The following is a 15,124-nucleotide window of genomic DNA, read 5'->3' as shown; positions in this document are numbered from 1 at the left end:
GCAGCCCAGCAGAGCCCACTGACCTTACAAAGAGCTCCTTCCAGGCATCCTGAAAGAACAAACTGGGAATAAAGTCATTGAGAGAGGATGGTGCAGACAGAGCATGGCACAAGGGTGATGGCAGCTCTCCTGATGCAGCTCCACAATTCACTCTCTCCAGCTCAGAACCAGCCACTCTCACCTCTTCCTCAAGTACCTCTGTGCATTGATTCCACTGTAATTTTCACATCTTATCAGAAGAAGGCCTCAATAAATCCTGACGGTAATTGTAGTGGCACTGTACAAGCACACCGGGCTGTCTCCCTTCCTGGCAGGCCAGTTGTCATTTGTCTCTAACAAGATCTGCAGCTGTGCGGACTTCTTTTCCTTCTTGTTATTGAAATGCCTCTCTTCTTGAGGGCAAAGACTGCTTCTATCTCACAGGAGAGTCCCTTCCTCAATTAGAGAAAAAAAAAATAAAAAAAGCCAATCCATTTATTTTGAAACAGCAGTGCAATTGGGACAGTTCATTATATTGGATTAATTATGATAATTATCAGTAGAAGGAAGATAATTACCCTGTTTGTTGTCAAGAACAAGGTAAGGGTGTTTTTTTTTAATTTTATTTTATTTTTTTTTTCTGCACAAACCAGCCTGGTTTTGTGGTGTGGGGGCACAAGGGAGGCAAACACCAGCACTGTGGCTTCACCTTCTCCCACCTTAGGGCAAGTGGTTCATCATCACTTGGGCTCCAGCTGCATTTCTGTGCTCATCTGCTCACTTGCCACCAAAGCCTTGCCATAGTCCTCTACTCAGAAGCATCCTCCCCCTCCTAGAAATGCCCTGTACTGCCCTGGTCCTTAGACGAAACTGCTGTTGCAACCCAGAAAGCTGCACAGGGCAAGCGCCCATCTCTAGGAGTGCTGGGGAACCAGGTTTGGGATCAGTGCTATCATCATTGCTGCAAGTGAAAGACAGCCAAAAAGCACCCCAGCTCCCGGCAAAGCTTTGTGCCAGTCACTGTCCTCCTACCCCTGGGAAGAGAAAGATGTCTCTTCAAGTCCTGACTTCCAATGCAAATAAGAACATAATATAAAAATTAAATTTAAAATAAATATTAGCTAAATATTGAAGAGAAGAAATAATTTTTAAATAGCCAGTGTGTTCTCAGTAATACAACCAGGTGGGTTGGGTTAAGACACTGCTGAAAATTTTTTATTTTTATCATCCTAGGTATTTAAAAAAATGTTTCTTATAGCATATATATTTTTCTGCTCTAAGAGATATTAATTTCAGCAGGTTTCCTCAGGCTAGCAGCATGGAAGGCTGCCCTTGTGAGAGAAGGGAGAAGGAGATGGTGACTGCAGGACCTGGATTATTTACAGGAACAGAGATCGCTGTTGCTGTCTGCTGGGTTGGTCCCACATCCAGCCACCTTCAGACAAGCCGCTGTCTTTGCATGGCCATGTTTATGAATGCAAATGCTTGCGTAGCTCAGAAAGTGTGTGTCCTTGCGTTACAGAGACAAGCCTTTGTCTGAACAGGAGGATGTGGTTGCTGTAGTTCACTCCCTGCACTGTGTTCCTGAGATGTGCACGCCAACAATGCTCTGGGCATGGAGTCTGAGATGAACACCACTGTTCCTTGAAACATAGAGGATACTTTGGGCAAGGAGAGCTTCTTCTCATCCTCCACACACTGCATGGAAGATCTTTCATGTCCTGGGCAGGGCAAGATACTCAGATTGTGCAATAGTGAAGGGTGCAATAGCAGGCCAAGAAGGTAAAACTGGATTTAAGTGGTGGGGCTGGAGCAAAAGGAGTAGGAACGTCTTCTGTAGCAGAAGAGTGGCCTCGAGTGAATGTTCTGGGTCAAAATCCAAGTGAACAGGACTCCCATGAAATCAACCGTCCTTTGCTGCTCGACAACCTCCAGTCCATGCACAGGGGAGTCATGAGAGGTAGAAAAACTTCATCTTTGCTGGCAACAAAATTCAAAGTCCTTTTGACCTGAAGAGGAAACAGCACTGAGTGGTGTGAAACTGGGACTTGTAGAGCTCTGGGTGTTGCATTAGCCTCCTGCTACTCCTTGTGCTGAGGTGCCAGACGTGCTTGGAGCACACTAACATCTGTGCCACTGCAGGATGAAGGCATGAAGGTGGGACAGTTTATTCCACAGTGAAATTCTCATTATGGCCTCTCTCTTCCTCATGTGGAGCTCACTGGGAACTTTCATATCAAATCCAGCCATGCTGAAAATGTACGGTCATCTCCAGCACCTCATGTGTGGAGGCAAAAAATGATGCTAAAGCTAACCACACCTTACCGGTGCTGCAAGCAGGGAGCTGAGCAGACAGGATTCTTGAACTGTTGACTTTCATGTCCAGTAGCCACATCTCTAATTTTAATAGATTCTCCCTGAATTCTCCCTTCTTGAGACTTTTGACTGTTACTCCAAAGGAGCAAATAGCTCTGTTGAGATGCACTAGGTTGGAGAGCCTAGTCTCAGGCTGTGCTAAGCCAAACCCGAGGTGCACCTAGCCCAGGAGCCCCTTTCAGTTGTAACACCATGAATGATTTGGGGGTGGATATAAAGAAGCGGGCATGGACAGGATTATCTTTTCGGCAAAAGCCTCTCTTGCCTCTTGCAGAGACAGGCGTGCCTGAGCCATTTGGAGTGAGACCCCCACCCCGGGGGATGCAGCACCAGCAGGGTGATGGCCTCCGGGGGTCCTTCGGTGTGTCGTGTGGTGTGTGTCCCCCCCGGACCAAGTGACAGCAGGCGACAGAGGGCGCCCCACCACCGCTGTTAGCGGGCGGGACAGCGGGACGGACCCCTCCCGGCGGGGGACACCGCCGCTCTCCTCGCTTTTGGGGGTACCCCTCGCTCCCGGCGGGGGCGGCCCCTCTCGGGTCATGCCCCAACCAAACCCCAAATCCCCTAAATACGGGCAGAAAAACGTGAGAGGGGGGAGGCGGGCTGCCACTGTCGCCGCCGCTATCGCGATAGAAGCATACCTTCCTGGAGGCAATGGGGTTGTTTTCGTTTGGCGATGATTCCGCGAGGTGGGGGGGGGGGTGGGGGGCAGGAGCCCGGGGAAGAATGCTGCGGGAGGTTTAAGGTTCCTCCCAGCAAATCCTGCTCTCTGCTGTGGGTGTGTGTATGTTAATATTTAAAAACTATTGCTAACCTTCGCCGATCGATGGGGTGGGTTTGCTCCCCCCGCTCACACCCCCCCCCCCCCCCACTCCCCGGGGACCGATTAATAAATAATTAATTAAATAAATGAATAAATAAACAAACAAACGGCGGTTTATGGGGTTTTTTTGAAGGTGGGTAGATATAGGTGGGGATCTATGAAACGGGCAAAACTAAATCCCCCGGCGCTGTAGAGGCGGCTGTACCTCGGCGCCGGGGTGGAGGGGGGGTGGAAAGCAGGGATGCCGCCGGGGGAGGCATGGCCCCAGCCCGGGGTGTGTGCGTGGAAGGTGGAGAGAAGCCCTCGGTTCCCTCCTGCCTGGGAAAGAGAGGCGCTCCGTCCCGCTCTGCCTGCTAAACCCCGCCGGCAGCCGACGTGCCTCCAGCGCCGATGGGGCGGGTGGAGGAACGGGGTGGGTTTTGGAGCCTGGTGATTTTTTGTCGTCTTGTCTGTCCATCCTTCCTTCCTTCGATCCTCCTCCGCGGTGTTTCGGCAGCGGGAGCGGCGGCGGCGCTGCCCCGACGGCGCCCACAGAGACCCCCCGCACCGCCCGTCCCGGCGCAGCCCCCGGGCCCCCGACGGCGCTTCTCCCGCGCCGCCCGCCGCGGCTCCCCCCGCCTCCCCCGCCCTCCGTGTTTGTTTTAGTTACGAATTTGTTGTAGGTACCTGAGCCGGAGCCCGGGGAAGAGCCAGAGCGGCGGCTGCCCGGCCCGGCGATGAAGCAGAGCCGGGGCACAGCCGGGCAGGAGGTGGCCTGAGCCCCGGGGCCGGGGGCTTCGCCGAGCCGCCCTGGTGGGAAAAGGTGCGTGGGGCTGGGAGCTGCTTGGGGCGGTGGAGGGGGCTGCGGGACACCGCTCTCCTCAGGGGGAGGGGAGAGGACTGGAAGGCAGCTCTCGTCGGGGATGCTCTGTGTGTGTGTGAAAACCACCTCCCGGGTGGGGTCCGGGGGGAATACTCCCGTCGGGGATGTTGGGTGTGTGTGTAGGAAACATCTCCCGGGTGGGGTACGGGGGGAATTGGAAGGCAGCTGCTGTCGGGGATGCTGGGGGGGTGTGTGGCAAACAGCTCTCGTCGGGGCTATGGGGGGCACTGGAAGGCAGCTCCCATCGATATGCTGGGAGGGGATTGCGCCGTCTCCCTTCGAGTCTGCTCGGCGTGGGGGGTGGAGGGGATGGGAGTGGGCTCCCACGGGATCCTTCTGCAAGGTCTGTGGCGGGAGAAGGTGAAGCTGGGTCCAGAGGGGGGTTGCGGCACCCCGGGGTGCTGCCGGGCCCCCCGTGCGGGGCGGCGGGGTGCGGATAGGTGCGCGGGGGCCGCGGAGGAGCCTCTCCCGCCTAGGTGTGAGCTGATTATTCAAATGGGCAGCCGAGGACCTGGGGATTGGAGGCTCGCCCGGCCGCTCCGTGCTATATCACTCAGGCACCAACGTCACTGCAGCACTTGTCCTCCTCTTCCTCCTCCTCCTCTTCTTCCTCCCTCCTCCCTCCTCCTCCTCCTCCTCCTCCTCCTCCGGCTCCTCCATCGCCTCCGGGCGACTCTTCGCCGAGAAGCACTGCGAAAACCCACCCAAGGAGCAGCACAGAAAAAAAAAACACCCCAGCCCCAGCGCCGCTCGATTCCCCCCCCTTTCCCCCCCCGCCTTTTCCTCCCTCCCTCCTCTTCCTCCTCCTCCAGAGGCTCCGACGGAGGGGAGGGAGGGCTGGTGACTTTTTTTGGGGGGGGATTGCTCTCTGTCGTCGTTTGTTGTGGCTGTTAAATTTTAAACTGCCATGCACTCCACTTCCAGTATGCTGGGAGCGGTGAAAATGGAAGGCCATGAGCACACGGACTGGAGCAACTACTACGGGGAGCCCGAGGTAAGGAGGGGATCCGGGAATCCTCGGCCCCCCGCCCCGATTCGCCCCGGCCGGGGTCTTCCTGCCGTGCCAGCCCCGGGACAAGATTAACTTTGGCACCAAACGCCGGCTCGGGGCTCGGTGCTGGCTGCGGGCAGGGCTGCGCCGGGCAGCGGGTGAGGGTCCCGGGGGGCGCGGGCAGCGGCTGCTGACGGGTGGCCCTTCGGTGTTTTTTCCTCTCCCCCCCGCTTCCCCCCATCCCTCCCCCCCAGGTGTTTTTCTCGCTCCGGGCAGGGCTGTCCCTTTCCCTTCCTCCAACTCTCCTTTAAGGACATAGCCGCCGATCCCGCTACCATCCCGTTTCTCTCTCTCTTTTTTTTAAATATATATATATTTGTTTTTCATTAACGAGAAAAACACACCCCCACTCCGGATTTAACCCTTCCTGTCCTGCGGGGCACGGAGCCCCGGGGCTGCAGAGGCTCTCGCCAGCGGCGATCTGGGCTGTGATGGGGGTGTCCCCGAACCGCTCCGCACTCGCCGGGCTGTCCTTGTCCCCGACGGGGCTACCCACCTACCTCCTCCCCGTCCCCCTCCCAATCTCCCTCCTCTCTCTCGCTTGCCCCTGCAGAGCTATTCCTCGGTGAGCAACATGAATGCGGGGCTGGGCATGAACAGCATGAACACGTACATGACCATGTCGGCCATGAGCACCACGGCCAACATGACGGCTGCCACCTCCATGAACATGTCCTATGCCAACACAGGCATGAGCCCCTCGCTCACCGGCATGTCCCCAGGCACGGGGGCCATGCCTGGCATGGGCTCAGCTGGCGTGGCAGGGATGGGCACCCACCTGAGCCCCAGCATGAGCCCCATGGGGGGCCAAGCGGGTTCCATGAATGCCCTGGCGCCCTACACCAACATGAACTCCATGAGCCCCATTTATGGGCAATCCAACCTCAACCGCTCGCGGGACCCCAAGACCTACCGGCGAAGCTACACACATGCCAAGCCGCCCTACTCCTATATCTCCCTCATCACCATGGCCATCCAGCAGTCGCCCAACAAGATGCTGACGCTGAGTGAAATCTACCAGTGGATCATGGACCTCTTCCCCTTCTACCGCCAGAACCAGCAGCGCTGGCAGAACAGCATTCGCCACTCGCTGTCCTTCAACGACTGCTTCCTCAAGGTGCCTCGCTCCCCAGACAAGCCGGGCAAAGGCTCCTTCTGGACGCTGCACCCCGATTCAGGCAACATGTTTGAGAATGGCTGCTATCTGCGCCGCCAGAAGCGCTTCAAGTGTGAGAAGCAGTTGGCTGCCAAGGACAGCGGCGGAGCTGGTGGTGGGGCAGGCGGTGGAGGCAAAAAGGGGCCTGGGCAACCCCCCAGCCAGCCCCTGGGGGAAGGCAGTTCCTCAGGGGGCTCAGACGGCTCGGCTGGTGCTGAGTCCCCAGCCAGCACCTCGCCGTGCCAGGACCACAAGCGTGCCCTGGCCGACCTGAAGGGCACACCGGGGCTGAGCCCTGGGGAGCCAGCAGCCTCACCAGCCCAGCACCTCCTGGCCCCCCCACATGCTGGCCTGCCCCATGATGCCCACCTCAAGCCCGAGCACCACTATGCCTTCAACCACCCCTTCTCCATCAATAACCTGATGTCCTCCTCGGAGCAGCAGCACCACCATCCCCACCATCATCATCACCACCACCACAAAATGGACCTGAAGGCCTATGAGCAGGTGATGCACTACTCGGGCTATGCTTCGCCCATGCCCGGCAGCCTGGCCATGGGGCCCGTAACGAACAAAACCGGCTTAGAATCCTCCCCTTTAGCAGGAGAGACTTCTTACTACCAAGGTGTGTATTCCCGGCCCATCATGAACTCCTCCTAAGAGGGGCGAGGGGAAAACCTCCATTTGCAAAGGGGAAAAGCCCCCCCGTACCCCTGTGCAGCCCCCTAAGCAGAGCGATGGACTATAAACGCTGTCGAGCACGGTACATATACGTATATATATATTTTTTTTTTTTTCCGTTGGTTCCAGATGTTTGCAACCATTTGGGAAACAGCAGCTGTGTGTCTCGCAAGCATCTCGGCCCATGCCAAGGGCAGGCGTGTTGGTGTCCCCCCTTGGCCCAAAGCTACCCATGCCTGGGGAGGGCTGCGATTCCCTTGGTTTGCTTTGTGGGGTGGTTTGTTTTGCTGGGGAGGGGTGGGTTGGGGGTGAAGGGATGGGGAAAGTGGGGTTTCTGTTGGGCTTATTTTTTTCATTGTCGTCATTGCAGGGAGGTATAAATATATCTATTTTTTTTGTGTGGAAGTGACAGAGAAGAAACAAACTAAAACTAAACAAAACCCTCCTTCAGTGTGAAACCCATGCTAGTTCTGAATCCAAGGACCAGAAGTCTTGTAATATTGTAAAAAGGGGGAAAGAGGGGAAGGGGAGAAAGAGGAAAAAAAAATTACGAAAAAAATTAAAAATAATTAAAAAAAAAAGACAGGATAGATCGTTGTAATTGAAACAAATGCTTGATGTTACCGGGAGAGTAAACTACTTGGATCTGATTAATTTATCGTTTCTGTATGCTTTATTTATGGCTTATAAATGTGTACTCTGGTAGCTACTAGCCAGATTTTCACAGAACTATATTAAAGTGTTATTGGCGGTTTTTTTCCCCTGCATCTCTGTTCCGCCGGGTCTCGCCCGTCTCCGCTGCATCCCGGTCGAACACCCCCGTCGCTCGCCCCCCCAGTCCGCGGCCGTGGCGCCCCGACGGCGCGGCGGTGCCGGCCCGCAGCTCCCGCCGGTTCCCCTTGGAGGGGCTGCCAGAGGGTCGGGGGGTAGTGTTATCCCTGTAAAGCCTGGAGGTTGGGAGAGGGGACCCCTTTTCTCCCGGGAAAGCGTGGACCAAACAGTGCAGCCGGCGGCGCGGCGGGGCTCCTCGCCCCGCAGTCACCGGGCAGCAATAACTGGGGAGGAATCGGGGCTCGGAGAAGAAGCGCACGTCTGCCTTTCCCGGGGAGGGCCGGGAGGACACCCTGCTACCTTCACGGGGACGGGGGCGTGTGTGTGTAAACCGGAGGTGAAAAACGGAGAGTTTTTTATTTTATGTTTATAATTTTTTTTTAATAGCAACCTGATCTAGTGGAAGCAACCTGATCCAGTGGAAGGTGTTCCTGCCCGGGGCGGGGAGGGTGGAATTGAGTGATCTTTAAGGTCTCTTCCAACCCAAACCATTCTGTGATTCTATGATTTTGCCTTTATAAACACACCTTCCGGGCGCTCCGAGCCTCACGCCCCAGTAGCGGAGCACTCCGGCCACCGCACCGACACCCCCGGCCGGACCGGCCGAGCTTATTTTCATTTATTTCCCCCCCTTTTCCCCATCGTAAATACCCTGCCCGTCTTCCCAACCACTTGTTGTTTTTCCCACGCGTTTACAGCAGTCATAGATGTTGCTTTCCGAAATAACATTCAAATCCTTCTTAAAATTCCGCATTGTCCGCGGGAGGAGAAAAGGGGAGAAAGCGGGGGTGGGGGGGTGGGGGTGGGGGGGGTGGGGGGGGTGGGAGAGAGGGGAAAAAACCCGCTCCCAAAAACAAAACAGAGATCCAGCCAGAAATCTGTCCGTCTCTATACGCCAAGGACACACACGTTGTGAACCAAGGCATGCAATGTGTTTCATTAGCACATAAAAGGCTCCCGCGGGGAAGAAGCACGGGCGCGGGGGTGCCGTCGGTTTGGGGAGAGGGAGGCGAGCTGTGCCGCTGCCCACCCGCACCCCCGGCCGCGCTCCGCACTGCTCCAGCCGTGTTGCTCCAGCCCCGGCAAGGTGCCGTTTGGATGCCCGCTCCATAGGCAGGACTTTCCCACTCTATTTTTTCCTTTCCTTCTTTATTTTTTCTTTTTCCCCTTTTAATTTTTCCTTTTCTCCTTCCTCTGGCTTGATTTATGCTGAAATGCGAGGATGGGAAATTAAGGTGAAGGGGAGGAAAATAATAATAAAAAAATTCCACACATTAGAAATTATTTCTTTTTCTTTACACCCTCCCCCCCAACATTTTTCCTCTCCCCCTCCCCACAGAACCTGCCTGCCCCCAGCCTTACTGCAAGTGCATTCTGCTCCTGCCGGTTTAAGCGACCGTGATCTGTGAATAAACAAAGTCAGTAAACAAAAAAAAAAAAAAAAAAAAGGAGGGGGGGAAATCTAGATCCAAATTCCAGGAGGGTAAACTTTCAACACCACGTCATACTTCAGCAAATTTACACAGATATTATATTGCGTCCCTTTCCTTCCCCACTCTCCCCCCCCCCCCCCCTTCCTTTTGAGCCATTGTGCTTAACTGAATTTTATAAAGCTGATCGATATCTTGGTAAAATATTCATTTTTAAACTAGCGGGCAGCGAAATCTTTGCTTTGTGCTAAAGTCAACAGTAGCACAGTTTCAGCTCCAATAAATGCCGGGATGCTTCCAGCTCCCGCAGAGCCGGGGCGCGGCGGGCTGGGCCGGCGGCCGGGGCGCAGGTAGGTGACTCCCGCCGCTCCTTGTCCTACTTCTCCTTCTATTTTAACACCCACCTTCAGCTTCTTTTCTATCCCTCCCTTCTCCTCCTTCTCCTCTTTCCCAGCTCGCCTTAGAGCCCGGCAGGGAGAGCGGGCGAGGGAAGCGGCCCGGCCAGGGATGCAGGAGTGGCCGGGGGACGCGGGGGGGAGGGATGCTCCCTGCCGCCTTGCCCTCAGGTTTTGGGGGGGTCCTGACCTCGTCGCTCCTCTCCCAGCCAAGGAACCGTTTTAGTAGGGAAAAGCGCGATGCCCAGTAGGGGAGAGGAGGAAAAAGGTGTTATTTAGGGGTGCGGGGAGGGGGGGAAGCCCGTTTAGACCCAAGGTGCGGCCGGGACGAGACCGGCTCGGAGCGCCGTTCTTGCCGGTTTCAGCACCAAAACCCCCTGCTGAGGGGCTGAGTCGTTGTGGATCCGTCGGAGGAGGGTGGGAGAAGGACGGGGGAGTGCGAGACCGGACTGTCGCCCTTCTCCCGCTCCTCCGAGTCGGACACTCGGGGTTGTTTTGGGGTTTTTTTTTCCCCACTTTTAAATTTTATTTTATTTTCTCCCACTTCGTTATTCTCCCTGGCTCCGTGTAACTCTTTTGTTCCGGGCTGGGAGCCTCCACTCCGTGTCCTCCCCTCGGAGGGGAATTTCTCCCGTGTTCATGTCACCGGGAAAGCGCCGCTGCCGGTGCCGCTATAGGTGCCAGCGGGCAGGGCACGTCCTGAACCGGCAAAAAAAACCCAGGGAGACAAGTTTCCCCCTCCCGTATTTCTTCTATACAAAGGGAAACAGTCATTTCGGCAGGCACAGCGGCCCTTCCCGAGGCTCGCCCGCTTGCCCGCCGGACACGAACAGGAGTGGCATTGCCCACGCTGGATAGAACCGGGGCAGCGGCCACCGGGACGCTTCCTGCGGGGGATGTAGGGCCCGGGGAGGTCCTTGCTCCGAGGGCCGCGGTACCGGCGCCCGGGAAAGCGAAGGGAGGACCGGGGATGTGCGTGTGTGTGTGCATGTGTGTCCGTCCCTGTCCCCGCGCTGCTGTGACAGGTTACATCTCCCCCGCAAGAGAGGAAGGCACACGGCGGTTAATGGGCCCTCAATAATTCATAACAGCCCGGCCCGCTCGTAATGCAGCTTTACGCGCTCGCCAATTACTCGTCATTAAACGCCTGTCGCCCGCGCGGGGAGGGGGACGCGAGTGGGAAGGGCTCGGCCGCGCCGCATCCCGGCCCGAGAGAAACGGGGGGCAGAGCGATTCACCCCTGCATCCCTGGCCACTGCCAGCACCGGGACCGGGCGATGTCCCCCGCTCCCGTTGTACCGGTACCTGCGGGAGGGACACAGACACACACACAGACGAGACACTGCCTTTCCGCAGCGGCTGTTTTTTTCCCTATTCCTGCAACCGGGCATCCCCAGGCTCCTCAAGCTCCCCCCTCGCTTGTTTTTCCCCATCTAACAGTGGGGCAAGGCGCTGGGCTCCGTTTCGGCCGTTAATTCCCCGCAAACACAGCTTTATTTCTCGGGCGGACCGGGTGACATCCGATTGCACCGGGCGACGTCTGTCAGGGCAGGGAGGCTGCGAGCAGGGCGAAGGGAAGGCGATCTGGGCGTCTCCGCCGTCCTGAACCCCCCAAATCAACCCCGATCCAGCCTCTAGCCTTCCTTCAGTTATTTATATACACTTTTCCCCCTGACTTCCCATCTGCGGGGAGCAGGGAAAAAGACACTTCTAATTGTTCGGGCCCCTAATGACATGCAGCGATGGCTCAAAAGACATCAAAGCACAAAGAAGATGGCACAGACAGCAGTTTGATGGGGAAGAGCCGCTCTGCCCCGTCGGGCAAATGAGGGCTCGCTGCCCGCACCCGAACGCTTCCCGGTCCTGCCTCCATCCCGGGATACCGGCGGGGCGGGCAGCAGCCGCCGGCCCTGCCTTCGCCGCCCGCGCCCGCCTCAGGATTGTAGGGAAAAGTGCATTTATTGATGATCTTAAAAGGAAAAAAAAAAACCAACACCGGACAACTCCGGGGTGAGATGAGTCTAATTATTGCTGGTTCTAAAAAGAGCTGGAACACCCAAGTAGGGCTTAACTCGTCTCCTGGGAAACTGATGGAGACCTATTTTACAAGCTGTAATTCTGCTTTAGACTATTGCAGGCTAAAGGCAGTTCACACTATCCTCTTTCTTCTAGAAATAGTCCTAATCCTATATTTCGGCCGGGTAAAGTCCGCTTGTGTTCCGCACTAGATTAATCCAGAAACCACATAAAACCAGGTAGGGAAGAGGATGGAAAAGAGGAGAAGGGAAAAAAAAATCGTTCAAAGTTTGTTACCTCTGCCCTGCCCAGCCTTCAAAGGAGTAAATATTAAAGGATGATGCAGAGTCTGCCGGCTCCTTATTTATGGGACGGCTTCGTCGCCAAATGGTGCTAAAAACGGGGTTTTGGGGCCGTCGGCTTTCGGGAGCAGAGGAGTTTGGGGTTATTTTTTTCACTCTCTCGCTGTGGTCGTTTTCCAGGCTTGGGCTCCCACGGTGGCAAGCGAAATATTTATCCTTTCCCGACGGAGCCGGGGGAGGGCGGCCGGAGCGAGAGGTGAATTTGGTAGGTAGTTGTTTTTATTGGGGAAAACCAAACCAAAGCAAACCGAACCCAAAATAATAATAAAGAAAAAAATAAACCAAACAAACGATTCCACTCGCAGTCCCGGCTATCCACAGCAATTAGGGATTATTTTTTTTCCCCAATTATTCTTTAAGGACCAGTTGTGTCCAGGCAGGGTCGGGCTGTCCCACAGACACGGAATCCTCAGATCACCCCTGTAAACCCGGGGTTCGTCTCTAACCAACGAGGGAAGGGGGTTTTTTTGACCTTCGGAGGGGCTTTGAACCACCATCCTGCCGTGAACCTGAGCAGTCGAGGGCAGCGGGGGGGCGCGGAGCCCACCCCGCCGTGGCAGGGGAAGGTGCCAGGGCAGAGCCGGGATATGAGAATCGGGGTGGTGAGGACGGGAAAAAGGCTGCGTCAAGCCCGGGGTGTTGTTTGGGCAGATGAAGGGATGGAGGGGGGGATGGATGGATAAATGGATGGATAAGTGGATGGATGGATGGATGGATGGATGGATGGATGGATGGATGAAGGGATGGAGGGGTAGATGCAGTGATGGATGTAGGGATTGGTGTTGGATGGACAGATGGAAAAGGAAGGATGGATAAATGGATGGATGAAGGGATGGAAGGATGGATGCAGTGATGGATGTAGGCATTGGTGTTGGATGGATAGAAGGACAGGGGAAGGATGGGTAAATGGATGGATGGATGGATGGATGGATAAAGGGATGGATGCAATGATGGATAAATGGATTGGTGTTGGATGGATAGATGGATGGGTGAAGGAAGGGTGGATAAATGGATAGATGGAGGGATGGACGCAGTGATGGATGTAGGGATTGGTGTTGGATGGATAGATGGATGGGGAAGGATGGATGGATAAATGAATGGATGGATGGATGGACGGATGAATGGAGGGATGGATGAATGAGGGGACAGAGGGATGGATGCAGGGATCGATGTAGGGATTAATGGGTGGATGGACAGGTGGGAAGGGGATGGATGGATGGATGGATGAATGAATGAATGAATGAATAGAGGGATGGACGGAGGGGCGGACAGCGGTTTGTTCAGACACTGCTGCTCGCAGGCCGTAGGGCTCCGGTCGGGGCACGGGCAGTGCTCACGAAAGCGGCCCCCAAAGCCGGCGGGAGGCGCGGGGCTCGGCTGCCGCCGGGGCATCGGCTCGGGAAGGCGCCGGCGGCTCGGCCGGGCCGTTATGTTTGCAGGTGCAGCCGGGCGTGAAATTGCATGTAAAAAAAAAAAAAAAAAAGGGAGGGGGGGGAGGAAAAGAAAAAAAAGTTTTTTAAAAAACGCAAATGAGGTGGAGGAGGGTCGTCGGGGGGAGCAGCTGGAGTGAGGCTGGGGAGGGGGCTCCTGCTCCGACTCCCCCCGCCCGAAGCGGGGATTTTCGTTTGCACACGCGTGTGCGCCGGGCGGCGGGCAGGAAGAGCCGCGGGTGCTGCCCGGCGGGTGCGCGGGAACTGGGACGGGGGCAGCCCTGCTGCCTTTCGTTTCACCGTGGACTCTTGTCTTTGCCTTTCTTTTCCCCTTTTCATTTTTATTTCCTTTTCTTTCATTTTATTTCCTTTTCTTTCCTTTCTATTTCCTCTTTTCTTTTCTTTTCTTTTCTTTTCTTTTCTTTTCTTTTCTTTTCTTTTCTTTTCTTTTCTTTTCTTTTCTTTTCTTTTCTTTTCCTTCCTTTCCTTCTCTTTCTCTTTTCCTTCTCTTTCCTTTTCTTTCTTTTCCTTCCTTTCCTTTCCTTTTCTTTTCTTTTAATTTCTTCCTTCTTTTCCTCCATTTTTTCTTTCCTTCCTGCTCTTAGTTTTCTTTCCTTTTCCTTCCCACCTTTTTCCCTTTCCTCACATTCATTTTGTTTCTTTCCCTTTTCCTCTTTTATTTTCCCTTTCCCCTTTCTTTCCTTTACAACATTCCTCTCGTTTCTTTCCCTTTCCCTCTTTTATTTTCCCTTTCCCCTTTTTTCTTTCCCTACATTTGTTTTGTTTCTTTCCCTTTTCCTCTTTTCTTTTCCCTTTTCCTCCTTTCCCCTTTCTTTCCTCCCCACACCCCTACTCTTTCCTTTTTCTATTTTCTTCCCCTTTTCCCCTTTTCTTTACCCTTTCCTTTATATTATTACCTTCCTCCTCCCACATTGCCAACAGTCCTCTTCTCCTCACAGCCCCTCTTGCTTCCCCTCCACCCTCTCTCATTCCCCCTTGACACGAACTCCCTTTCCAGAGGAGAGAGGCTGCGTGGCAAGGGAAAGGCACAGAGCAGAAGCAGCTGAGTGAGGCTGTGGGCAGTCCCGCTGCCACGAGGATGGGCACCACAGTGGCAGGTCCTTCACGCTGCCCTCCACCTGCTAAGGGCTGAGTTTTTTTTTTTTGTTTTTTTTTTTTTTTTTAATAAACCATGGGGTCAGAAAAGTCCTCGACACACTATTTGCCATAGCAGCATATATTTCTGCAGCCAGACCCTTGCAGCTGGGAGATCTACCTGTTCAAACCATCCATCAGTGCCAGCAGCATCTCTGTAAGGCCAGAGAAAAGTGCTCACCCCTGGCTGGGGAAGGAATGGCTTTCTGCAGTTTTTTTGACTCACACAAACAATAAAAAGAATAAGCCTCATCCCTCTGTGGCTTGAAAACACCTACCAAGTGCCAACAGCACAGAGGACTGTAAATGTGTTGGTATTATTCCCTACCCCAGTACTGAAGGCATCGATACTGAAGGATTTCGGAGATGCTGAAATGCTTTGCTTGTCACCAACAACGTTCTGCATGCAGCGGAGCTGCCCTGCGGTGCTTCACTGACTGCCTGCACTTACACTTCCCTTTGCTTTCCTTTATTTATTTTAATAATGGCACAAGGAATCAGTGTCGGGGTAGCTGGGGCAAACTTCTGGGCTTCACCGAGTGTGCTGCTGCCTTGTATTCATCTCCTATTAAAGCCA

General features: G+C 54.7%; 1 protein-coding gene across 2 annotated transcripts in view; it reads left to right on the top strand.

Annotated features, from left to right (window-relative positions):
* FOXA2 (forkhead box A2) overlaps positions 1-7,225 on the top strand; it is a 34,021-nt gene extending 26,796 nt beyond the window's left edge. Inside the window, exons 1-3 of one of the 2 annotated variants that reach the window (XM_054064131.1) lie at positions 3,835-3,980; positions 4,965-5,034; positions 5,645-7,225. In XM_054064131.1, the coding sequence (XP_053920106.1) occupies positions 4,966-5,034; positions 5,645-6,907 (1,332 nt within the window). In that variant the 5' untranslated portion in view covers positions 3,835-3,980; position 4,965 and the 3' untranslated portion in view covers positions 6,908-7,225. Of the gene's footprint in view, positions 1-3,834; positions 3,981-4,964; positions 5,035-5,644 lie in introns of those variants that run through there. The other variant, XM_054064130.1, reaches the window with a different exon arrangement.
* The last annotated feature ends 7,899 nt before the right edge of the window (positions 7,226-15,124 follow it).

Source organism: Cuculus canorus, chromosome 3, assembly GCF_017976375.1.
Source record: "Cuculus canorus isolate bCucCan1 chromosome 3, bCucCan1.pri, whole genome shotgun sequence".
Lineage (NCBI taxonomy): Eukaryota > Metazoa > Chordata > Aves > Cuculiformes > Cuculidae > Cuculus > Cuculus canorus.
The sequence above is the reverse complement of the archived record's forward strand: the minus strand, read 5'-3'. Positions and strand labels throughout refer to the sequence as shown.